We start from the raw sequence: 27,782 nt of genomic DNA on the forward strand, positions 1-27,782 counted from the left end.
CAGCTAGATTTTTAGTTCAAGTGCTATGTGATACTTTGTTTGCGATCAATTTTCTGAAAGCTCAAATTTTCTTCTAGCAATTCCATTGTTGTCTAAATATTTTATTCATTTTTTTAATGGTTCCTGATGACTTATTTTTATTTTCTTTTTAGGAGCAGGTATGAAATCATCTGTGCATTGATATACTTAAGGTACATTAAATTTTTTCAATTTTCTGAGAAAATGGCATTTCATTGACTTTATGCCATTTTGTAGGAATCTGCTTTCAATATGACGTCACAAATCAAATCATTAAAATTCTTATAACTTTTTTAATCTATGTATTTGCCTTAAATTCGCCAATATTTTTTGATACATGTATGTACTTTTTGTCAGAGTGAACTTCCCCTTTAATCTTAAGATGATTTGTATAAAGGTGAATAGATTTTTTTTCCAAGATTTTATTGATGAAATCATTGAAAGATCATACAATCCTAATATTTGCACAATTGGCTGTATGCAGGGCATTGCAAGGCTTGCACAGTTTCTCTGAAACTGGAAATAGGTAGAAGTGATCAAAGTTCAAAGTTTTCTTCAAATGTGATTCAAAGCACCCTTGATCTCATGTGCAGAAGCATGTTTCATGTAGGGCTCTAAAAAAGACCTTTTCAAACTCCATACGCAGAGTACCTTGAAACTCATTTTGATACTTGAATTCTACCCAAGAAAAGAGATAATTGACCAGTATGCAGAAATGGGGTTTCTTATTCTGTACATGATGTAGTACGGTAGGATTCACACTAAACAGAAATCGGTTATTTCTTGGACAAAACAGAACTCAAGACTGTGCTTTCAGATTTTTCAATTTCTTCTCAGATCTATGTGTAGGAGGAAAGGAAATGCTCATTTGATTTTTGTTGCCAAGGTTGCCAAGGTGCCATAATTTCAATTCATGCCATTTCTGTATCAATACTTGAACTTCTTCATTACTGAAGGGCAGATTGGTGGGCAAGTTGCTCTTTTCGTTTTAATTTCATTTTTGTGAAGATTCTCATACATGTACATTTACAATGCATGTGTTGTATGGAGTACAAGAGTAGGCCTACATCCTGTTTGATTTTAGATCAATTTCATAGTTGGTTGGGTTTTTTTTCCAGAAAGAGCATCCCACTTGTGTACATCATACCTATTAAAAATTAATAAGGGTGCGTTTATGCGCCACTTTTTTACCCTATGAACGTAATCATGAATTGAATCATGATTCTATGACATCACTGTGTCAGGCTTCTTCCAATGTATGTGCATATGCTCATTGTATGGGTCAAACTGCGCACTGTGATGCGCACTGGAACGGCCTGAACCAGAGGAGAAACGGCATTGGAATGAAAGTCTAAACCGTGATTCTGTGGTATTGTGATTCAGGTTTTTGTTTTGAATCATGATTCTGGCTTGAGGTGGCATAAACACAGCCTAAGATAAATTACAGCTACATTTACTGTCTTTCCTTCCAGTAGTATCCTTGGTAGCACTTGATTATTTTTTAATTGAGAGTACTTAAATGGAAGCTACATGTAATAAAGATAATACTGATCCAGCCAACCCTTATTCCCACAACTTCCTTCATGAAATACCAGCACTTCCTTTATTGGTCTGTTGTATGTTTTTAGTCTCTCCACCAGACTCTTTGAACCCAATTTACAACATATGAATGAAGGTACTATTCAGCAGTAGTCTATCTTCCTAAAACTAGCTTAGTGGAAGCTAGTTTAACGTGTTATGAGAACGGTCAAAGCGATCTTCCAAACCAGTTCAGAAAACCACCTCGCGATGTAGTTTTCAAGATCGCTTTCCTCGTTAAACTGGTTTTAGCATACATGTAAGTGAGGACAAAACTGTAAAGCAATCTTCACAAGTTTTGAGCGTGCTACTCCACACGACAGGTGTAGAATGCTTTCCCTGGCGTTTTGAATTTTGCGCAAAACGTGTCACCCTACTGAGAGCTTTTTCATAGCAACAAGCTCGCTTTACGTGAAGTGATTTTGAAAACCACTTTCATGTGATCTAGTGGGAATGCTAGCAAAGCAATCTTCCTGACTGGTTTCCTGAACTGTTTTCCAGTAAACTAGTTTTAGAAAGTGTAATGAGAACAGTGTCTATGTTCATAATTCATAGTGGATACAGTACACTGTTCAGTATGCATCTCTTGAAAAACTGGTCTTTCATATATCAAGTTTTTGTGATAGCAAGTACATGTCTCAATTAGTCTGCAGGCACAGACATTGAATGAAAATTTGATCAACAAGTGAGTCTTCACACAAGACTAACACATGTAAAACTTGAGCGATAGGGCTTTCTGTACACAAGTTATTAAAGGCAACGCATTCAGAAGGTATAACCAAGGAGTTACCAGCAACTCCTTGGTATAACTCAAGTGCAGAATTTGCACACCAGACTACGTCTCTCAATAGCGTACCACCATACCATAAAAATTCTTCCAGAACCGGTACGCACAGTGCATCATGTGTCGTACATGTATGCAAAAAACTCTATTTAGAAATACCCTTGTGGATTCCCAATCTTTTGAGAACAGTGTGAAATATCTTTGCAAAGTTTTAAAGGTTTTTACAAGCTGTCCAAGAATCAAGAATTTATTTTCCCTGTCACATGTGTACATTAACAACATGTGTAACAATATAAAAGTACATGTACCAATGGGTACTATTTGTATTTGTATTTATTTAGACAAGTAAAACATACAAAGTAAAACATATCGAGGGATACAAAAAAAGGTTTGAAAAACCCGTGCAAGTTTGGATCCCAGTAATGTAAAGTAGCATCAATATAAGTTTAACAATAGGGTTAAATATACATAATATGACAAGAACGATAATAAATTAGCTATGAGGCATTGTTATGGAAAGGAAAAGTGAGATTATTTTGTAATATAAATTACATAAGGAGGTGAGCCTTGAGAAAGTTTTTAAAAGTAGAGATAGATGTGCTATTTATTACATTACTAGGGTGCATGTTCCTATCTTTGGAGATTCTAACATAAAAAGAGTTAGGGAAGTAATCTGTTTTTGCAATGGGCGCAATTACCTTCTGTTCCTACCTATCCTGTGGGCTACTTTAATCATTGCATTGACATCAACTACTAGTAAATTATTAGTGAGCTTTATATACGTGTAGAACATAACAAGTCTATGGTACTTTCGTCTTGCTTCCAAAGTTGGCATATTCAAAATTTGTAAAAGTACTTTGTATAACATGTTCATGTATGAAAAGAGTTGAGTAAAAAGATTTATTTCTTAAAATCCTCAGACTATCATTTCATGGATTCTTTCTTTGCTTTTTTTCTTCTCTCCAGCTTCGTAACCTGCAGTTGAAGCAGGAGCAAGAACGGACCCGTAACCTTCAGGACGCCCTTCATGCGCTAGCGCAGCAGCATGACAGACTAGAACTCCTCTCGGCGACCCTCTCCACAAGCCCTCTCAACTTCCAAGATATCCCTGCGGAGTTTGACTATGAGGATCACGAATTCCACAGTGTGAGGGACTCCGGAAGCCGAGGAAGCAGCCCCACCGGTAGCTTTGATGATCGACTCAGTGACGTTGAGAGCTTCTACAGTGTCAGGATGGATTCCGAGCAAAGGTCGCCAACAGAGGGCGTTCAGCATAGAATATCAGACTCTGAGAACCATTCAAACAGTAAACAGAGCAAGGAAGACCTTCTTTCATCAAACAATGGAGATTATAGTATAACTAAAAACAGAGACTTGGGAAAAAGCGATGTGTTCACGTTTGGAAGTGTGCCCGATATTATCATTCCAGGTTGTGCAAGGTAATAAATTTTTTTGTCTATGACTATTTGAAAGGAGAATATAGTGTCGTAGCCGTCTGTTCCCAAATCATTTTCTGCTCAATAAAAATAATATATTTGACAGTTTCATATTTCTTGTGTGTTTACCTATATACATGTTGGTACTTACACAAAATTACAGATCAGGTTTGAATTACAAAGTCGCAGGACAAAGTTTGCGCACCTATCAGGTTTTGACATCTGCGCCATAACGTCCTGGCATCAAAGTCATATGAAAATATGACATATAATTTTACTTGATTTGTGGATTTTCTCCTGTTGCAATTTTTGTACTCCACTATACCACTCCAAGTTAATGATTAAATGCTGCTTCCGTAAATTCTTTCACCCGCAGTTTAATGATCTACTCTTGAATAACCTGTAATGATCCCTTCAATACTTCTGTTGCAAATTTTAAATATATATGATAGAAACATCCACTTGCATCTATCAAACAGCTTTTAATTTCTTGCATTTTCAGGCTCATATCCTCCTGCATCAGGTCCTACGAACCATTTCATGGACCCAATATTGTCTGGGGACAATAGTGATTCTACTATGCTTTGGCATGGGCCCATACATTTCTTTGTCTTAGTTGATGCTGGATACGCCATTGATGTTCATATGTTTTTGTTGGCTTTATTCATCTGTAGGGTAAGGTTACCGGCCCAAATGTACAAACGAGACCATATGACGTTATGGACAGTACTAAAACAATGCATGGGCAAAGAACTCTCCAAGATCACCATGCCTGTAGTGTTTAACGAACCGTTAAGCTTCCTCCAAAGATGCTGCGAATACATTGAACATGCCCACCTCCTGCTGAAGGCCAGTATGTCCGATGACCCTGTGGATAGGATGAAGGTAAGTCTTTTATTAACCCCATTCTGGGCTGATTGATTCCATAGGTTATAGTGTATGATCAATCGTAAGAATCGGCCCGACGATCATCGCTAAGCTTTATGTTACAGGGCTCTTGACAGCTAATTATTTGATTCTCTGTTTGATCAGCTCTTGTTCTTCAAATTGGCAACCTTTGACATTTTCTTTCATTACTGTATTTTTCCCCTTTTCCTTTTCTATTTGTTTTTTAAATATAAAAATATCTAGATTAATAGAGAGTAGAGAATGTCTTTACAGGTAAAGTTTTGCAAATTTGTATTAAAATGCTCATTATATGATCGATCTCTCAAAAACGTTTTCTAAATCTGCATGAAAAAAACTCTTTTATAACACCTTAATGACATGAATGGGGCAGAGCAAAAGGAAAGTGTGATTGCTGATTGTGTCATGAGTTATGAATATTATGTTAAAATGTAATAAAAAAATGAAATTAAAAATTTTATGATAAAACTCATGTGTCAATATTGCTCCAAAACTGATATCTAGATATAATTATTAAATTTTTATTTCATATTGGCCTACAGTTTGTGAATTAGAAAATAGTACCAGATATTTTTTTTCATTTTGGAATGGAATAAGAATACAATAGGTTAGAAAAGTTCAGAGTAAGTTTTTGCAAACTCTGTGGAAGGATGTTGGTGTACTGTTTCTGATGCTAACTTTGTAATCAGAGGGTTGTGTTTTCCAATCCCTCTGTGGCCTAGCGTCTTTTGGCAAGGCGTCAATCCACTCTTTACCACTCTTCACCCAGGTGTAAAATACCAAGTAGGATGCTTAGCAAGTCAGACTAGAAGCTCTTATTGGAATGCTCCCCAGGGAGTGGAGAAAGCCTGCCCTCTCCCAGTAAAGTGCCCAGAGACTTTTGATGTATAATGCGAAATATTCGAGTAAATGCACTATACGATATTGTATAGAGTACTGAAATGACGACGTCACAATTTTTTTTCCAGCCTTTTAGCGTTTTTTATACCATATTTTGGTAGAGCATGATGAAGAACCTCCACAACCCAAATATGGTGGGAATTGGTCTGTGGGGACATTTAGAAGAAGGCCAATAATGCATTGACTTCAATGGGACTAATCATGTATTCATGAGGTCATATCTTGGGGCCCAGTGGACCGATTCCCACCAAATTTGGGTTGTGGGGATTTTTCATGATGCTCTACCAAATTATGGTATCAAAAACGCTGATAATGCATAAAGTAAAAATTAATAACGTCACACTTCGGTACTCTATTCTGCATTTATAAACTCTTATATTTTGCCAAGTGCTTTATTTTTGGGTTTATACAACAAGTGACATTTGTGAAAGGATCTAGCTCTGATTTCACATATTTCACAAAACAATATTTGCATGTGCCTGTACACATTTGTAGGTTTTAATCAAATGTGTTGATGAGGAGAATAGTGAGACCCAAGTCTCTCTCACCCACAATTGTACCAGGATTTAATATTGTCTATACTCTTAATAGACCTTTGGAATTTCTGATGAATGTTTTTTAGGCTGGTGTCCAAGTATATCACCCAGTCACCTGAGTGCTCAAATTGGAATTAATCTCAACTTTATATTTGCACAGTGGCTTCAGTCTCTGGTGATGTCTGCATTTGAATAAGACAACACTGAATACAAGTAGGGTTAATCAATAAACTCCATTACATGTACGTATGTACTGCAGATTGATAGCAATGTATTCAAGGAAATATAGGGGTGTATGATTAATTGGTTTGGGTTGTAGGCGTTTGTTTTAAATATAGATACAGTTTTTGTAGATATATTTATAATTTCCTCATAAGTTTAAGGCATGTGTAATTTCTATACACACCTATGCACATGTACATGTAAAGGTTTTTTGTAGTCTTATGTACCATTTTCATTTTCAGTATTTTGGGGTGTCAGAATCAGTTTGATATCATGTAGCCTTATGTGTATGTTGTTTTTGTTGTAAGTACAGGACTTCTATGGGGGGGGGGGGGTAATAAAAGAAATACATTTTTTAAAATCAATTTTTAGCTCATCCAACCCGAAGGGCCAAATGAGCTAATGCTGTGGCATGTCATCTGTCGTCCGTCCACAATTTAAAAATGCTACTTCTTCGCCATTTCAAGTCCGATTTCAATTCTGTTTGCTTTATATGATAGCACTAGGTGGGGGATTCAAAAGTTCTACACAGAATTTTTAATTTATTAAATATGCTAATTTATGCACATTTTTCAAAATTCACAAAGAATGCTTCTTCTTTATTTGTTGACCGATTTTGAATTTTTTGCTTCCATCTGGTAGAGCTTCATGAGGTTCACCAAACTTCTACACACAATTTTGAAATTTTGACCAGAAAAATTTTTATGCTAATTTATGCGAAATTAATTTATGCATATTTTTAAAAATTCACATAAAATGCTTTTTCTTTGTTGACCGATTCTGATTTTTTTTCTTCCATCTGGTAGAGCTTCATGAGGTTCACCAAACTTTTACACAGAATTTTGAAATTTTGACCAGAACAATTATGCTAATTTATGCGAAATTAATTTATGCATATTTTTAAAAATTCACATAAAATGCTTTTTCTTCTTTATTTGTTGACCGATTCTGATTTTTTTTCTCCCATCTGGTAGAACTTCATGAGGTTCACCAAACTTCTACACAGAATTATGAAATTTTCAGTAGAAAATTGTTTATGCTAATTTATGCAAAATCTATTCAGAAATCACAGAAAATACTTCTTGTTTATTTGTTGACAGAATTTCATTTTTTTCCTTCCATCTGGTAGAGCTGCATGAGGTTTACCAAACTTGTACACAAAATTTTGAAATTGTGTCTGGAAAATTATTTATGCTAATTTATGCAAAATTTATTCATTAATCACAAATTTTTTTTTCTTCATTTGTTGATAGATTTCAATTTTGTTTGCTTTATATGATAGCTCGAGGTGGTGATACAAAATTTCAACGCAGAATTTTGAAATTCATTAAATATGCTAATTTATTCATATATTTTCAAAACTCACAAAAATTGATTACTTATTTGTAGATTTATTTTGATTATTTATGTTCTATCTGAAAGCTACATGAGGTTCACCAAGGTTCTACACAGAGTTTAATAAGAAATTTTGACTAGAAAGTTATTTATGCTTAATTTATATATGAAATTTATTCATAGATCACAAAATATGCTTCTATGTCATTTCTTCATCAATTTCAATTCTATGTCACCAATATAATTCACTATAGTGTCAACTGGGCTGAAATTAAAATTGTGTTAAATTTCGTCGCGAGATGCCGGATGAGCTCCACATCATTGATGTGCTACATGTAGTTCATGTCCGGGGTTCTGAGCATATGTATTTGTACACTTCCATGTTTCTTCATTCCATTCACATTTCTGCAACATGAAAACCCATGGCAAACTTTGATAAGTGAATGATTCAATTTACATATATTTAGCAGACTTCACATCTTATTTTTGAAAAGATCATTTATTAGATACTGTTGCGGCAAATAATCATTTGTATATATGCCTTAGTAGTCTCTGACCTGCAATCTTCGCAAAGTGTTTTATATTGTACATGCTTATGTACTTGAACATCGAAAGGTTAGTAAACTCGTACCCTTCAGGCAAACAATAATTTTTCTCCTTTTGATGCATATTCTTAGGAATATAACACACTTGATTGTTTGTAGAGGCCCAATATAATTTTCTTACTTTGATAATTCTTAATTATTGTAGCTAAGTTTTCCTCCCACTTCATGGTACATGTACATATATTAATCAGGATATGTGAAGTACATGTAGATAATGGCCAACATGTATGTTCTTAATTTAGCGCAGTCACATTTACTCTATGGTCGCCGTACGGCAAGTCGAATACAGCCACTATAACATATTTTGCACAGCTACAGTGGTTTGAATTACAGATAAAACAGCTGTTTTCGACTAGCCTTTTGACTTGCTGTCCGGCGGCTGTAGCGGAAATGTGACTGCAGCATAACACATCGGTCCAAATTTGAATATGTAAGCAAACTGAAAATGAAGACTACTACCATGTTCAATGATACAATGACCCAACCCCTCTATTTGTTATTCAGCTTTGGCTTTTGTAGGAGATTGGCGTGTATGACTGTATCACCCTGACACCACCAGGGGAGCTTTTCATGAAATAATAGTCACTGATTTTAACTGACTATTGTTATAAGCTACTAGAAATCCTTGCATCTGATTGGCTGAGAGCAAATTAGTCATTAGAATTCACACATGAACTTCCTTATGATACGCTCCCCTAATCAACACTGATAATACTTGGCCCATCACCTTTTGTGATCAATATGATGATAATGATCAACATATTTTCCAGTTGACTACATTTTTACATTTAATGTGCAAACAATACTGAACACTTTGTTCCTCCGCTTTTTTAGTCACATTTCAAACATACAACAAATGCTGGAATGCCATTCTGTGCATTTGTAATGATGATAATACATGTATGTAAACATGATCTACAACGCGCTAATACTCGGTGTGGAATTCAGAACAGAATGTGTACCTGCAGTGACCTCAGTCCCATTTCCCCTATGGTGGCTGTACGGCTAGTCAAATACAGTCGTTTTTGATATTTTTGTACCAGTAGTAGGTGGTCTGAATAAAACTATATAAAACGGCTGTTTTTGACTCGCCGAAGGGAAAATGTGACTAAAGCAGTTTCAGATTTGAGGCTTGCATGTACATTTGTACATGTATGTAATGTGTTGTTCTATACACATGTACATGTATCAGAACTCCCTGCATACATGTACATGTATGTATGTTCTCTCACATTGAGCAATATTTTCATAGATCTCCTGACATGCCCAATCAATAAACCCATTGCTCATTTGAAAGCAATACCAGCCTACTTGCAATTTTTAATGAATGAGGAAATCAACTCTTTTATTTAATATCCATATTTTTTATTGATATTTTACAGCTTATGTACTTTGTTTTTATTATTCTAAAGTTACCTTTTCCTCATTATCTTATGTACATGTACATACATGTATATAAATTTTCATTCCCTAAGTATTCTTGCCTATACACATATTTCTCATGTCAGTTTTACAAAGGTTACTGCCTTTTAATGTTTGAAAAATGTAATGAGTCTTTTAATTGTTTTTACTTAGTATACATGACCAATTCAGCCATTTGGCTGCGACTCATGTTTTTAATAAACCTTGAATTGAATTTTGAATTCCTTATTAAAGGACAAGTCCACCCCAACTGAAATTTGATTTGAATAAAAAGAGAAAAATCCAATGAGCAAAACACTTAAAATTTCACCAAAATCGCATGTCAATTAAGAAAGTTAATTAATACATTTTAAATTTTTCTCAATTTCACAAAACAGTTCTAAGGACATCCTGGTCAGTATGCAAATGAGACTGATGGTGTCACCCACTCACCATTTCTTTTATATGAAATGTGAAATTTTCTCATTGTCAAGTAAAACAAAGATTAATTTCCTCCCTGAATACCTGGAATTAGCCTTATTCTAATACTTCATGGTTCATTCAAGTTGGCCCTTTTTGTCAAATTTGTAAAATTGAAATATTGTTTAATTCACAATAAAAAACAAAAGAAATAGTGAGTGAGGGACATCATCGACTGTCTCATTTGCATTTCACTGAGTTGTGCATATCGCTGTTTTGTGGAAAATAGCAAAACTTTAAATAAAATGTCATAACTTTCTTATTTTGATGAAATTTTCAGCATTGTGCTAGTTTAATTTTTCTCTGTATTCAAATCAACGTTTTTCTGGGGTGGACTTGACCTTTAATTAAGCAAGAAAATACTTTGTACTTATCATGAAGATTTATGTGTAATGTACAAAGTACATGTACCTGTAGGCCTACATGTATTACCCTCTGTGATGTGTTAAAATGTATCTCAATGAGTCGATGACAAAGTCGACCAGTGCCAGTCACTATCAGTTAGATTCAATGTTACATTGTTGTACATCTAGTCTGCTCTTTGCGTCACTAATCTTATCAATTTTGTAGACCTGGATTCAAAGATTAATGGTCCAATTTTAGCTTTTTGCTAAAATTGGGGTTTAATGCATCCCCCCCCCACAGACACAGATCCCCCAGCGTACTACTGTACTTGCGCAACTCTTGTAAACAGGGAAGGAGTGTTTGAGTTTGATCTCACTCTCTTTATAATGGGGGAGCCCGAGTTGGGGGTTTAAATTTTAAACCCCTAACACCCCCCCCCCTCCCTCCCCGATCTGCCACTGTAACATACAAAATAATAGCATATAATGCAATATAAATTTATATTAGGTAAGACACCTGAAGATACTGTTCAAGTTTAGCCAACAAAAGCCACCTTTGCTGTTTACAAATTTGGTCAAAGTAGAGATAGGTCAAGTGTAATGATAGTTTTATGCAACTGATTGATGCTTGATAAGAAGCAAGGGGTGATTGCCTTTTACATTTGATTTTAATTTATATGGTGTGTGACTGTGAGTGACATTTTTCCATGGAAAGCATTCATTTTGTCACAATAGAATTGAAGTCAAACTCAAGTGCAGTTTACATAGGCCTGTATTCTGAGATCCAGTCTTAACTTTTATAAGCCATGGTGCACTAAAATTTATGAGAAACTGAAAATGTCAAATATTTGTTTTCATTGAATTTAACTGTATTCTTTGCCCATGCATTAATGGTGAAACTATTTAAAGTTACTATTTGACAAGTTAAACTTGTCAAAAATGTTGTTAAGTTTGGTAGAAGTATAAATATGATTATTTTTTTACCAGTATGGGGCCCATTTATACAACCAGCTTCCTTGACCCCTTCACATGTAAAGTATCTTTTTTTTATGTCAATGATTGTTGTTAAGGGAAATAAAATTGAATAACCAAAAGTTTGTTCGGCAGGAAAATGTATGTTTATTCATCTTTTCAGCAGTTGAATTTGTTTTATAAACATGTTTACTTTTTAATACAAGCTACATGTATGAAAAATTATGTGAAAACAAGCTAGAATGTTTTGAATTTTACATGTTTGATGATCATTCTTCTAGGTTTGAATCAGCGTAGGAATCCATGAGGGCGACAGTCTATTTCACCCTCGTGACATCCAAAATTGCCTTTGAAAATATTGACTTTCCCTGATTAAAGCAGAGGTCAATGTGCAGAGCTACTTAATTTTATGATGATGCATGTTTTGGTTATGACATGGATTTATTTTCAAAAGCTCAAGTTTGCTTTGGTATGCTATTTCACTGTTTCTTTGGACCTGGGACTCTCTGTACCCTGTTTACACAGTGACATGGCTCGGGGTTCGACACGCGAGCCGTGCTCAACACGGCAATTTTATGCTGTGTAAACGCGATCAGTGTGATCCGCGAGCCGTGTCGAACACGGCTTTTTTGATCCGCCAAAATCGTAGGTTTCAACCCGCGAGCCGAGTCAGACTCTGCAATTTTTTCGTGTGTAAACAGAAAGCCGTGTCGAACTCTCTTGACCAGGTCACTGCGCGCGCTTTCACTTTTGGCATTGTTGTTGTTCGCACGGACAAGATTCGATTCCGGCGGTGAATTTCCCGCGTTTAATTTGCGACGTCATAATTCTTCTTCCGTTCGAGATCCGCGAGCCGTGTTGAACTTGCCTTTTTATATGTACGTATAAACGCGATCTCTGATCCCTTCTTCGCAGTGTTCAACCCGGCTCGCGGATTCAACACCCGAGCCGAGTCAATGTGTAAACACGGTATCTGTAATTTTTTCATCCAAAATAAATTGTCTCTTCCATCTGTTTTGTTTACAGTTTGTGACAGCCTTTGTTGTATCTGCATCAGCTTCAAACGTAGACAGGTTTGGAAAACCCTTCAATCCACTCTTAGGAGAAACATATGAGTTGACAAGGTAAATTATTTTTATTTTCTGAAATGAGGAGAATTCTTTGTGAAATGGGAAGAGTAATTGGTACTCTTGAGATAATTGATGTAATGTGATGTTTGATATGCTGCATTTACTTGTGAAGTATCAGGGAATATGAAATTGTAAGACATAGAGTGCCATAACTGTTACATGTATTGTACATGTAGAGAAGGGGGGGGTAGAAAAAAGAAAAAAAAGAAGAAAGGGAGAGACTAGATGGAGAGGGAATAGGAGGACAAAGAGAAAGAAGAAGACAGGGAAGTGAGAGATGAGGGGAAATGAAGTTGTTGAGGAGGGGGGAGAAGGGGGAGGGGAGAAGGAGGAGAGAAAAGGGGGAGGGAGAAATAGGAGAAGGGAAATCAGGTATATTTAGAGGATGGGAGGATGAGAGGAGTGAAAGAAGAGGAGAGAGGAGGGGAGGAAAAGGGGGAAGGATTAGAAGGAGGCAGAGAAGGGGAGAAAGAGGTAGATGAGGAAAGAATGAGCAAGAACTGCAGGAGGAAGGAGAAGAAAAACAATTGATAGGAGGTTGGAGAAAAGGAAGGAATGGACGAGGAGGGTACAGAGGAAGAGGAATTAGGATAGGAGGAGAAGGCTGATGAAGAAGAGGATAGGGAGAAAGAAGAGAAAAAGGAAGAGTCTGGAGGATAAGGAAGGCGATGAGGAAAGGAGGGAGAGGGAAAAGGGGGGCGAAGAGACTGTTAGTGATGATGAAAAATATTACAGTAAATAATGTACTAGTTTCAAGCCATATAACTTGAAAAAAAACAGAATCTCTAAAGAAGAAATGAAAAAGGTCAGGTTGCCTACAGACTGTTTTCAATCATAAAATTCAGGAAGCCATCTTCCAGGGCTGATCAGTTCTCCAGTAATAACAGTAGATGTTTTACTTGTTCCGTTCACAGAGAGGACATTGACACCAAGATGCTGTTAGAGCAGGTCTCCCACCATCCTCCCGTCAGTGCCTTCCACGCCAGCTCGCCTCACTTTGAGTTCCACGGTGCTGTCCATCCAAAACTCAAGTTCTGGGGAAAGAGTATGGAGGTCCAACCCAAAGGCGTGGTGACCATCAAGCTTCCAAAGTAAGTGCAGTCACTTCAGTTTGAGTGTTGATGATGAGCTAGTCATTTACTACACTTTAAGCCAGCTGTCACTTACTGTAGATTCATTCCCGGATATGAATTTGAAATGAATTTTAAATTAATATGAATTTCAATTATTTAAAATATCCTATTGCAATTGCTTTCTAAAAAAAAAGAAAAAAAATTGATGCAGTCAGTCACACAAAAAGAGGCAGGCTTAAAGAAAATGACTATGCTCCCTCAGTAAATCACAGGGACTCAGTTTTATAATTATGAGGGGAGCAATAAATAGCTCTCCTAGATCTTTTAAGGAGAGCGGTAGAGGAGCACTGCAAAAAGCTCTTCTTCATCATACAAGGGGAGCTTTTTGTCCAATTAACAAAACAGATGGAGGAAATGTATGTACTATAAAGTTACAATCAACAACCAAAGGAAGTATTTGTAATTGTTTTACAATGTTTTGTAATTAGATTGTGTGTTATCAAAACCTGTTTGAGTTAGGTTTTGACTTTGGCTTAAAGTTAAGTAACTAACAATTTTTTTTTTCAGGGGCTCCATTTTAAATTTTTTTGGCAAATTTCGGGGGCTACTTTTGCATTTCGGGGGCTCTTTTTAAATGCTACTTTTTGTATTTTGAGGAATACCTGTTCACTTATTAATGAATTATTACTTTTTGTTCAATATTGTATGATTTTTAAAGTTATTTTTCATGCTTAGAATCTTGGATGTGGGTGTGTGTGGGTGAGTGCGTGTGTGTGTGACTGTGAGTTGGACTTGGATATACCTGTTCACTTATTAATGAATTATTACTTTTTGTTCAATATTGTATGATTTTTAAAGTTATTTTTCATGCTTAGAATCTTGGATGTGGGTGTGTGTGGGTGAGTGTGTGTGTGTGTGACTTGGATATACCTGTTCACTTATTAATGAATTATTACTTTTTATTCAATATTGTATGATTTTTAAAGTTATTTTTCATGCTTAGAATCTTGGATGTGGGTGTGTGTGGGTGAGTGCGTGTGTGTGGGTGAGTGCGTGTGTGTGTGACTTGGATATACCTGTTCACTTATTAATGAATTATTACTTTTTATTCAATATTGTATGATTTTTAAAGTTATTTTTCATGCTTAGAATCTTAGATGTGGGTGTGTGTGGGTGGATGTGGGTGTGTGTGGGTGAGTGCGTGTGTGTGACTGTGAGTTGGACTTGGATATAAATGAATTCAATATCTAATTTCTACTCCATCTATTCCAGTACAATACCCTGTACTCAGCCATGTACATGTAATAAAGGCCCACATCCCCTAACTTTTCCTGAAGTTCTTTGAAAACGCAGATCTCCATGAAAATTTCATTTCTCTATTGGGGAGTCTAAATTCGGTGAGAATGTATTCATTAAGAACTTAAATATACATGACAATGAAGAAATCATCAAACTTTATTGGCAGTTTTGAATAATATTCATGAAATGTAAACTCTGTCTGAAACAGAAAATCACCATCATTGAGGCCTTTACTGAGTGAATTGTCCCCCAGAGCTCTGGCAGAGACAGAGCTCTAACTGGCTAGCTAGTAAAAGCGCCAATGCGTGAGCTGGGCCGCCAGCCTTGTAAAATAGATGGAGCTTTGTTTGATGATTTATTGTCTGATATAATACCTCATCCCCTAGAAAAAGAAAAATTATTTTTTAGTCATAATTAATAAATAAGGTAACTTATTTTGGAAGTTAATAGGCCTAAGCCGTTTTGAAAAGCAAAGCCGAATGACAACTCACCAATGCTAGGTTACAAGTCTCAGGGATTTATTTCCTGTGTAATTCGAATTATTTAATCACAGAATCGTGATATCTGTAGGGGAAACATGTGCATTCGAAATTGCACATGGTGGTAGTCATAATGGACCCCTATACATGCAACTGTTTCCCGACCGTTGCATTGATTTTTTTTTCCGTACTTGGTACCATGTGTATGGAAATACATGGTACAGAAAAAATAACGCAACGTCGGCATTTGAAACTGCGCTACTCGCGCTATTTTTAAGGATTATTCATGACTTTGAGTGTTGGTTTTTGGATTATTTTTAAATGGTAAGCGGAGCTCGAGCATATTGAGTTGTTATTCACTCGGCAATAAGCATGATTTTGGGTGATTTCGAGGGCGACTTTAGGCATTTCCGCGCAGGTCAACGATCGCGAGGCTATTAATCGCGCTACCAAAAATGGATTAAGGCGCGCATGTACATGTAGCGCGCGATCACTCTCGCGCGCCTTAAAATCGAATCCCTGAAATCAGTAACAATAATAGCCAATTTTTATATAGCACATCTCCCAGAATGGCTCAAAGCATGTTACAGCATGTTATTACCCCGGTCATTGGATTCATTTCAATCCCGCACGAAAAGTGCACAATTTCCACTCCCTGGGGAGCATTCCTTGTATTTATCGTTGCCTCATTATGGTGCAGGCAAATTCAAACATACATTATCTTTCGCATCCTACCGGGTACCCATTTAGCACCTGGGTCAAGAGTGGCAATTGTGGATTAACGCCTTGCCAAAAGACGCTAGAACACAGGACCCTCTGTTTACAAAGCGAGAGTCAGAACCACTTCACCACGTCTCTTCCACCAGCCATTGTATTTTACTAATTTATATTTAAGCCACTCTTTCCCATCAAAGTGGCCGTGTTATGTTTCTCCCACAGTGGTTTCAACTACCAGTATTTTGTTATGTGATAAGAAATATGATTGCTTTCCTGTACATGTAGTATTGAGATGAAATAATGAACAGGACATTACTTCTTTGTCCTCAGAAAGTCTGCCTCAGTACCTGCATTTTTCTGCAAGCAAGGATTTATCAATAACCCTACAAGTGAATTTATGAAGAAGACATGTTGTATTTGCACAACCAAATATTAGCTTCTGTTGTACTCGATGTAATGGATATAATGAAGCATGCATGCCAGTCTGTTGATTTAATCAGAATTTTTTTTAATTTTTGCTGTGAATGGAAAAATTTTTCTTTGAAATTTCTTATTTGAGGAATATCGTGATGAAGCAAACGATTCCCAAATGTTTCTTCTAATAAACAGACATGAATATGCGCATACTAAATATAGGGTTTTTAAAAAATTTTCCCCTTTTCACGGTCGTACCAGCATCGTACCCTTGTTAATGAATATGCGAAGCAGGAAAAAATCATTTGTTTATTTCGGAGGCTACTTTTCACAGTTTACTACCTTAATCTGTTTTAACTATGTTGTGAATGGGGATTTTGGGGGAATCTTTAAAAATTTTCTCTGCTGTTTTGAGCATATTGGGGCTGAAATTGCCCAGAAACTCCATGTAATTTTCTTCCCTGGTGCCAAGATCATCAAAAAGAAGGGAACAAATGTGACGACGTTAAATTGAGAGAAATTGGACATGAAGACGGCTTCATTTATTTTTCAAATATAATCTTGGAATGGGGTGGGGAGGGGGGTTGGTAAAGGTTTAAGGGTGAACATTATATAAAGCAGTGATGTTCTGTATGTCGATCCTCTACTTTCTCTGTATGTGACATTCAAACACACCCTGATAGACTCCATAGTAGACCTTTAATGTCATGTGTATATGATGGACTTGACATTTGTACATAAATCAATGTTTGTATTTGGAGTGAGTAACATATTGACCCACATACCTTCACACAGTGCCATTTGACATTTCAGTGGAAAATATTTGAAAGGAAATAATTGCTCTCATATACACTTTGATCTATCATTGTGTTGGATGTGCATTGCCTTTTTATGATTTATAAACCGTGTTCATATTGAGGACCAAATAAAGTGAGGCATTCTGTGCATGTACATGTATTCCATTTCAATTCAAGAATAATATCCTATGACAGTGTGTGACACTGACACTGGTCCGACGGTCCCAGACCGGTAAAAATTGCTGTTGGGCCAGTAACCTTTCAGAAATAGCCAGATTTACTGGTCCTACATGACCAGTAAGATTATATCTCAAATGAAATATATTTTCTTCTCTTTTGTAAATTATAAAAATGGCTCTCATGAATTATGTTATGTGTGTGTACAATTTTTTTTTTTTGGGGGGGGTGGTAACAATAAGCATTAAAAGACAGCAAAATAAACTTAAGGCTTTTTTTGTTATAGTTTTCTTTATTATTTGGGACCTGTAAATTTTCAGTTTGGTCAAGTAAAAAATGGAAAAACTGGGTTTATACTGGTCTGACATGATAAGGTCAGACCGGTAGAAAAAAAGGGTTAGTGTGGAGCCCTGCCTATGACCTTTTTTATCTCTACAGAAATGGGTAAAAGTGTATGAGTATGAAAATGTACAATGTTGGAACCAGGGGGTGAATTACATGGGGTCTTGGAGGTGAATTTGACCCCCAAAGTGCCCCTCTTGAGAGCCCTGGAAAACTTGTTCTAGAAAAGCCCCCTGAATTTCACACAGGAATCAACGTAAACTTTATTGTAGTAAATTGGTTGGTGAGCTAAAAATAGTAGCCTTCAAATTGAAAAAAAAAATCCTGGGTGGGATTCAAATCATTCTTTTTATTTTGTTTTTCCTCGAGCTCCCAGTCCCTCCATGTACATATGATACAAAAAGGACTCTTTTTATCTTGTTGATTTATGATTCTTGAAATGGGATAGGACTCCGTCTCACCACTTTGTTTATGGGTAAGAGAGCCGATGCAAAGTGTGATGTCAATTTTCACCAATTAAATGAACGAGCATTCTGTATGTGTTAAGATTTATTGATTCTGAAACCACATTAGTTGCTTAGCAACAGTGATGTTGTGGGGTAGAAGTTCTCATGTCAAATCTATATTTTGTAGACCACATTCACCATGTGACATTAATGTCAAGTCTCTCCTCAACCTGGTAACATTAGTTCACTCTTTGTGAATTTCATTTTGTGTTTAACATAAATGGCATGTAATCATTACCAGGGAATGATATACCAAGTGGCAGATACACTACCAGGAATTAATGCATTTTAAAATGGGTAGATTGTTTTGTTGACATTTTCTCTTCTTTTTGTTATCAGATTACACAGGCTTTGTTCACGTAGAAATGTTAATTGATGTTTCTTTTCACGTTTTTTTTTTGTTGTTGTTGACAGACACAGTGAATCCTTCATGTTTCATACGTCTTATTAAATGTGTGTTCATAATCTCATCTTGGGTAGACTCAAGATAGAGCAGTAGGGCATGCAAGAGATCATCAGTCACAAAATGGCATGTTCATATTGAAAGCTTATTGACGTTTCTGTTTCATGTTTCTTTGTTGACAGACATGGTGAATCCTACACCTTTCATAACGTCCTAATGTGTGTTCATAATCTCATTGTGGGTAGACTCTGGATAGAGTAGTACGGCATGCAAGAGATCATCAATCACAAAATGGCATGTTCATATTGAAAGCTTATTGACGTTTCTGTTTCATGTTTCTTTGTTAACAGACATGGTGAATCCTACACCTTTCATAACGTCCAGATGTGTGTTCATAATCTCATCGTTGGTAGAATTTGGATAGAGCAGTACGGCATGCATGGCATGTTCACATTGAAAGCTTACTGACGTTTTTTTTCATGTTTCTTTGTTGACAGACATGGTGAATCCTACACCTTTCATAACGTCCTAATGTGTGTTCATAATCTCATCGTGGGTAGACTCTGGATAGAGCAGTATGGCACGCTAGAGATCATCAATCACAAGACGGGGCATAAGAGCGTTCTTAACTTCAAACCGGCTGGCTGGTTTAGTCGAGATCTCCACAAAATTGAAGGCCATATCTTTGATAAGCAGTAAGCAAGCTTCCATACTTTTTATTTGTCAAATAGGTGTCAATACATCCATGTAATTTGATGGGGTAATTGATAGCAATTGCCACTTGTGGGATGTCGAGAGCCGATGCTAAGATAATCGCTTAGTTTGTGTTTAGATCTTTTTATTCATCATGATGAATGTGCATCTGATAGAACCTTGTATCTAGCACATGCTTCTCCACCATGACTTGCCATGTGTACAGACAGAGATATCAGATCAGATAAATATATCAAATAAATGTAAAGAAAGTGCAATGTTTTGGTGATGATATACTGTACCATGTCTTTATTAAAGATCAGTTAGAACATGAAATATTGTACGAACAGGCCAGGCAACCCATTCATTAGGTTAGTCATCACTTTAAATTACATCTTAATAGCATTCAAAGATGGTAAATTACAAAACAATAATACATCATTATATTACTATGCAATACAATAATATACTGTGAAAACATGACATAGCCAATAATGATTTCTGTTGTTATGATTGATAACTTTACATACTTTCATGTACAGAAACCTCATTAACTATTTTAATGGCGGGAAACAAGGAAGAGATTTAATTCAATCTTTATTGCAACCGTATACAAGGTTGGATTATGTACAAATAAAAATGGTTGACAATTATGAATTTCATATCTTACAAAGATTGATAATTTATATATTTAAGTTGAATAAACATCATATTAAAGAGTATCTTAAAAACATCTAAAGTAAGAAATTATAATATTATTATACATTTAAAAAGAGAAACACATACATACACAAACATACATAAAATCAAGAAATACTGTCTTAAATTGCATGCCCATAATAATGCCATTAACTCAGTCCAGACAAAAACAGAATTTGAAAAAAAGAATGAATTATCATTACAAATTATATAAGCACCAGGGAATAAAACTATTATTATACCTATTGGTTTTACACTTTGGTAAGTCAAGATCATTGGTTTTTCTCAGAGCGTATCTGGTTTCACGTTTTGCTGGTAAGAGACAAGTTTGTGGTTGGGGTTTTGTATATGTTTGAACAAATTAAGACAGAGCTTTCTTCGACAATCGGATAAATACTCAAGATCTAGAGAATAAAACAAATGATAACTTTCAGGTCTAGTTCACTCTTAAAATGTTCTACTACAATCAGCCATTCCAACAGATGCATACCAAAAAATGTTCTTCTGCAAAATCCATTGTGTTAATCATATAACTATTTCGACTTCTTATCTTCTTCAACAGGGGGAAGAAGCTGTGCTATCTCTATGGGAAGTGGACAGAGTACCTATGCGCTGTTCAAAAAGATTCACCTGAAAGCAGAAAGGAAGAGAAGAAGAGGAAAGGGAGGGCGAATGCCTCAGAAAGGGTATGTCAAAAGAGAGTACTTGGGAAGAGAAATGAAATAAGATGTGACTAAAAGAGGGAAAAAAATATCTTGGATATGTTGGCTGCGCCGATCTAGTAAAATCAGTTTTGTTTTCAAATAAAAGAGGGGGGAGGAGTTATTGGATAAATTGGCTTGGCAGGTCGAGTTTGCCCGGCAAAAACATTTGTTTAGGGAATGTGGTGTGAATTGGCAGTCTAAATGCCCTGACCAGGATTTATGTATTGAAAGTCCCTTGCTGATATTGAAACAAGTTGAATTTGTGCTAGCCTTGTCTCGACACCCACTCGTTGATTCAGTTTCCATCAGGATGATCAAGGTCTGTGCCTATAGACTAAATGCAAATGCATTAGTTATTAGATTATATAGTATGTGACAGAAATGAAGGTTTGAAGGGACAGTGATTTTCTGTTTACCAGTAAATCAAAACAGAAGATCTGTTTTGTTTCTTTTCTTATGTGCGAGAACTCAATAGCCCGTATTCTGAAGTAGGGTTTTCACTTAGACCATGGTCTAACTGTGCTAAAATTATGGGAAGCCAAAAGTGTCAAAATTTTTATTAAGTTTTATGTTACTTATGTTTACTTTGCTTTTTCCTGATTCATTGATGGTGAGGACAATCATCTATTTATACCTCCTAGACAATTATGAATGATTTGAGAGCCAAGTGAGGTGAAATATTCTATCTCTACTGTTAGTGATTTATGAAGCAATTGGCTATCCATACTTAAACCACAACTTTTAACCCGACTTCAGAATATGGGCCATTGACTTTACCCTTGAAAAACAGAATTTATGTTTCTACTGTCTTGATTATCTGTGACAAATCAGAATTTCCATTTTAGTTCAAGTTTGAAAAGGAATTAACATTTTTATTTTCAGAAACAACAAGATCACTGTCCCTAGTTTTGCAAAGGATCTTAAAAATTTGAATCATTTAATAATTTATCCAAGTTTACTGTAGGGGAAGGCGGGGTAAGTTGAGCATAGGGGCAAGTTGAGCCACCAGCCGCAGGCCAATAATGAATGAGTCAGACATTGTGGTGGTGTCATGTATTGATGACCCATAGCATAACCCCTAACCCCACCACATTATTTCCAACTTTGAAACAAAAAGTAGTTTTTTAGAGGGAAAAATGTGAATTTCAGCCAAAAAAGTATAAAAGAGTGTAAAATAGATAAGTGCTTTATAAACACACACGTCTTTAAATATAATAAAGACATGATAACAACATTATTAGTCCAGGTATGGATGTTCATTCTTGTCATAGTCTTTTATATGATGGATGCATAATAAATGTGTGGATACAAAATTATCGCACTAAGTTCGGACTGGGGTAAGTTGAGCCAAACAGCATGGGGCAAGTTGAGCCATGGTAATTCCTATGGTAATGTATCTTAAAAAACAAACAAACCATAAAAATCGATTTAAATGCAGGCTGAAAGGAGCAAATTTACATGACTGCTCTTTTCCTTTTACAGGATGTTAGTATTTATAGAGAATTAGCAAGTGAAAAGACTTTAAACAAAAAATTGACATGCTGGTTCTCCCCCATACATTTTGTACATAGTTTTTGTGGCTCAACTTACCCCAGAAGGTGGCTCAAACTTACCCCATATATGGGGTAAGTTGAGCCATTTGACATCGTTTTTTTCAAAGGTCACGATGACTTTCAGTGTTGGAGCAGAAATTTATATATAGGTGGAAAATATTTCAGAAGAATGAAATTTCAAAGCAAGGTACTTATTTCGACAAGATTATTAATCATATCAATTCTAACACGCAAAAAGTAAAAACTGTCACAACTTACCCCGCCTTCCCCTATTGTTCAATTCAAAAGGATTCAGGAGCAAGCCCTGACTGTAATTGTAATAGATTCAACATGAATGCATATCAAAAGTAGATCTCTTCCTGTCTCTGAAAGGGAATATCACATGCCATTTTGTAACCTTGTATCAAAACAGTTTTTGTGTTGTGCTTATTTTTACAAATAAAAGTTTTATGTGTTAGAGCGTTATGATATTTTTCCAATCAAAGTCAATTTTTACACCTTATATATCATTATGATCGTTAACAGCATAAAATTTATTAATTCAAATCTGCTGCAGGAAAAATATTCAAGCTTTCATTACTTTGATTGGAAACACAAATAAGAAAGGGAATTTTATACTAGATCTTTTTTTAGGGGGACAAAGAACTTATAATTAATGGCGATTTCTTTGTGTTTTCTTTCGCACTCTCTCTGACTCTCATTCTCTTCACTATTACAGCAGAGTCCACCGAGTTCACCTGGAGCAGGGAGCGTTCCTCTTGATGATGGACCAGACACGGACTCTCAGATCTTATGGCAAAACCTAACAAGGCCTAAAGAATCATTAAAAGTACGTATAGAACCTGATTCCTTGACACTTTCTCTAGCTACCATTGGTCCAATAAGAAATAGTAAAGCCTGTCTGTTCAAGCCATTCAAGGCCACAAAGTAAAGGTGTTCGCTTTAGACAGGTGACCTCTAATACAGATTTGACTCTATACATTTGAACCCAACCCTTCCTGTTGCTGGGGCCATTTCATAAAGCTAATTAGACTTTAAGAACGGCTGGTGAACCTTTCTTACGCACTTAACCAAATCGCCAATGAAATATACCATTTACCACAAGAAAGGATCACCAGTCGTTCTAAAGTCGCTCTTAACTTACGAACAGCTTTATGAAACACCTACCTAGGCTGTTAAGATCTTCTATTTCAAAATTTCAAAAATTTGAGGCAGCTCAGAAAAATCTTCATTTAAGATATACTTGAATGACAATGGAGACATCCTCGTATTGTCTAAAACTTTTTTTTTGAGATACAAGGTTTTAATAGCCCAGCAAAGATATCCAGCCCATGGCCTTATTTCCCCCCCCCCCCCTTCATTAGCTAAATTGTTTGAGATGTGGAATATAAGGCATACAACCGCCTCTGCTTCTAGCTCAAAAGATGTTGTGAACCTTCACCCAAATAATTATATACTTAGCATCTCATTGTTGTACTACTATTCCTTCACATCTATTGCCGTGAAAGTGAATGAACTGGGCGATTGTATGAAGCGAACCTGTGTAATATAAACAAATAACCACCTTTGCTTTACAGGTCATAAAACATACTATCGACCTTCAGCCACAATAACAATATACTTGCCATCTCATTTTGTTATAGTACTATTCCTTCACATCGTTTGCCATGAAACTGAATGAACTGGGCGATGGTATGAAGCAAACCCTACCGTGCACAGACAGCAGGTTGAGACCAGACATCAGATTACTAGAAAACGGTGATATAGGTAAGCACAATCAGTTCTCCATTAATGGCGCTGTCACATTTCTTCTACGATGGCCATATGACGAGTTGCTAACGGCTGTTTTCATAATTTTTGTAATAGCTTCCTGTGGGTGTTTCATAAAAGTTGTCAGCACTGACTAAATTTTAAGTGCTAACGATTTCAGTGAGATCAGTGTTCCTATGGTAAATGTCGGATAAAATGGGACATGTCGGATGAAACGTCCGACAAGTCCTTTCATGAAACGCTCCCCTTGTCAGTGCTGACAACTTTCATAAAACGGTCCCCTGTATGCGGTTCATACAGACATCCGTGAAATGGCTGTTTTCAACTCACCGTGTGGACACCGTAGGAAAATGTGACTGCAGCACTACTCTTTCTCTCCTTTATTGGAGGGATAGTGACCTTTATATATCCTTGACATTTTTTTGGGGGGCATCACTGTGTTTTACATGTTTGACTCCCTTTCTCCTGCTTAGTATTTATTGTCTTTTTATTATCCTCATTATATCTACTCTTCATTCTTACCCTTCCTCAACTAAGTTTCTACCTCATACTGACACTTTTGTCCTCTATTTCGTGTACATTCTCTTCAACTTCTCCATTATTTTCTTCTTGCCTTTTCTCTCCCCCCCCCCCTTCTTTCCGTTTGCATGATACTTAATCTCAGTAAGATCAATTTAAAGAGATAGGATGTCTTGGTTTCATGAAAATGCCACTTTTTCTCAAAATTAGATCTTAAGCAGCAGTATTGCCTTTCAATGCCAAAAGAGAGGGAGGAATTGTTTTTATCTATCACTAAAATAAAGTTGTCAGTCCTAGTAATGCTATTGTGTAGTTCACTTGTGGCAAGTGTGGCACCCTTCTGAACCTTGCAAACTTGAAAGTGATTTGGTACTCCTCCTGTCATCCGTTCCATTCCAGACGGTGCATCCGACGAGAAGCATCGCCTGGAGGAGAACCAGAGAGCGAGGCGGAAGCAACGAAACAAGAACAAAGACACCTGGTCCCCCGTCTGGTTCCGAGCCGACGTCAACAGCTTGACAGGGGAGCAGGACTGGCTCTACAAGGGTAACTACTGGGACAGGAACTACTCCAACTCTCCTACTATATTTTGAGGGACCAGTGAACCTGTGTAGTACAACTTCCGAAAGGTGACGACGGTCTGGTTGGTAGATGTCTCTGGTAACGATGATGTTCTTATAGAGTAGTTTCAGATGATGTCACATGGGGGCAAAACGATGGAAGACCTGTGCATTACACCCTTCAGAGAATGATTCGCCACGGTTTAATGGACAGGTTTTTATTGTTTGTTCTCTAACATGTCTGTTCATGGGAAAGCCCAGTTTATGGAAAGTTAAATCCAAGATGGTCTTAATTGGATAGGGGGTCGTCGTGTTGGGGTTCCATGCCTTTTGCTCCTGCGACAATTGCTCCTACTGGAAGATGCACGCGTTAAAGTCAATCATAACCACGAGCTTCAGACCTTACCTTAATCTTCATCCCAATCACATGACTCTGAACCAAAAACCCTATTACAATTCTAACCCTCCCCCTATATCTTTAGAGAAATAAGCGGAGGAGCATTCGTCATAAGAGCAAATGTCGTGTTACCATAAGGGTTGCTTTGCCCGAAGAAGAAACATTGTCTTTATGGTCAGGTTCATTCAACAGAATAGTATATGTCACCAACCACCCCAAAATAAACAATAAGTCGCCCAGAGTAGTGTCATTCATAAATAAAAAATCTTCTATCTTGTATTTTATTCAACTTTACTTCAAAATTACTCTTTCAGATAAGCTAATTTTCAAATTTTTGCTTTTTAACTGCCAAATTACAGAAAACCTCCCCTGGCGACTCATTGGTGGTTTTGGGTTGGCTGGGCAAATATGGGGAAGCATTCCTGTTAAGACAAATAGGAGTATCCTCTTGACTATGAATGTAGGTAACCTACATTATTTATGTTGACCACTGCAATGGTATAACTGAATATGAAAGATCAAAGAATAGGGGAAAGACAAGTGACCTTTCTATGCAGTTAATCATGCTACCTTCAACTTAACCAGTGTGAAAATCATGTTAACCAGTGATTGATAACAGCTACGGAGTACTCTACTTTTTAGAAATAATTTATATTAGGACTGGTGTTGGCCTCTAACCTATCAGAAGTTCTGGGGTCCGTAACATAAATATGCAGTGATTGATGTTTATAGTTGATTTACACAAATTGATTACAGAAAACGGTTAATGTGGTCAATTGTAAAACCTGGGGGCCGTCTCATAGAGCTGTTCGTAAGTTAAGAGCGACTTTTAGAACGACTGGTGATCCTTTCTTACGCGCTAAACCACAGCCTTTGAATGTACCATTTCCACAAGTAAGGATCACCAGTCGTTCTTAACGAACAGCTTTATGAAACACCCACCTGGTTCAAAGATCAAGTACGGTTAGGAAGCACAAGTGAGTGTTTCATAAAGCTATTCTTAAATTACGAGTGACTTTACGAGCAACTGGTGATCCTTTCCTGTGGTAAATGATACAGACCGGATTGACCTTGATTATGTTCCTAAGACAGGGTCACCAGACGATCGTAAAGTCGCTTGTAACTTACAGACAACTTTATGAAACACCCATCAGGTAATTCTATAATTAGATTGCCAACTACATCTATTGATGTAGATGACTTTTCGATATTGTTGCATATAGCAATCATCAATTGGGGATTTCAAGATTTCTGTTGGAGTTGGGCTCGTTTTTAAATCAGTACCACACCAAACTTTGAACAAAAAAAAGGGATGCTTGTTCTGGGATGAATCTCACGATATTGTGATTTTGATCTTTTTTTGTAAACTCATATTCGGTGTTTGGGCTAGAGAACCACAATCTGAATTGTGCTTCCAACACCAAGCCATGCACAAACACCGAAATGTTAACTCGCATTCAGTGTTGAAGCTTGGGAACACAATCTGAATTGTGCTTCCGGCACCAACACCATACACCAAAACTTGAAATCTCCCCAATGTACTTTGGCCTAGGACCACATCCATTAGGTAAATTGCAATCTAGCCTTCAAAATGGCAGTCTGTTGTAGGTGAATGTATTTGGTAAACGCGACCTAAAATATCAGGCTAAGAGTTAGGATATTCAAGATTTATTCAATCCATTCACCTAAACAGATTTTTACTCTGAATGGAAATGCATATGTGTAGGTATTCATAGTAGGAGGAGGTGTCGTAAATCAGGCTAAAGCTCATTGCCATAAATTGGCAATATGTACAACCATATCTTGAGTTTGAATCAAACCCAGACTAAATGTAATGCCACATGGGCATTATGAAATATCTTTCAAGTCTGACTTTCCTTTTCCTGACCCCCCCCCCCCCCCCGTCAGTTCTTCACTTCCTTTGTAGATAGTCACTAAATGACTCTTTTGGAACCCATTCTATGGGGAAATGTTATTCACCGAATTGTGGTCAGGATTTAGTAAAGAATCTTGATACAAAAATGAAAATACTT

At 36.6% G+C, this 27,782-nt stretch overlaps 1 protein-coding gene across 4 annotated transcripts in view; it reads left to right on the top strand.

The window, feature by feature from the left end:
• Positions 1-27,045, top strand: part of LOC121417119 (oxysterol-binding protein-related protein 1-like) — a 70,691-nt gene extending 43,646 nt beyond the window's left edge. Inside the window, exons 14-22 of one of the 4 annotated variants that reach the window (XM_041610704.1) lie at positions 3,347-3,819; positions 4,491-4,701; positions 12,544-12,641; positions 13,562-13,738; positions 19,352-19,549; positions 20,809-20,932; positions 23,222-23,332; positions 24,147-24,270; positions 25,192-27,045. In XM_041610704.1, coding sequence (XP_041466638.1) covers positions 3,347-3,819; positions 4,491-4,701; positions 12,544-12,641; positions 13,562-13,738; positions 19,352-19,549; positions 20,809-20,932; positions 23,222-23,332; positions 24,147-24,270; positions 25,192-25,385 — 1,710 coding nt within the window. In that variant the 3' untranslated portion in view covers positions 25,386-27,045. The other 3 variants (XM_041610711.1, XM_041610719.1, XM_041610726.1) reach the window with 3 other exon arrangements.
• Positions 27,046-27,782: the final 737 nt, after the last annotated feature.

This window comes from Lytechinus variegatus, chromosome 1 (genome assembly GCF_018143015.1).
Source record: "Lytechinus variegatus isolate NC3 chromosome 1, Lvar_3.0, whole genome shotgun sequence".
NCBI lineage: Eukaryota > Metazoa > Echinodermata > Echinoidea > Temnopleuroida > Toxopneustidae > Lytechinus > Lytechinus variegatus.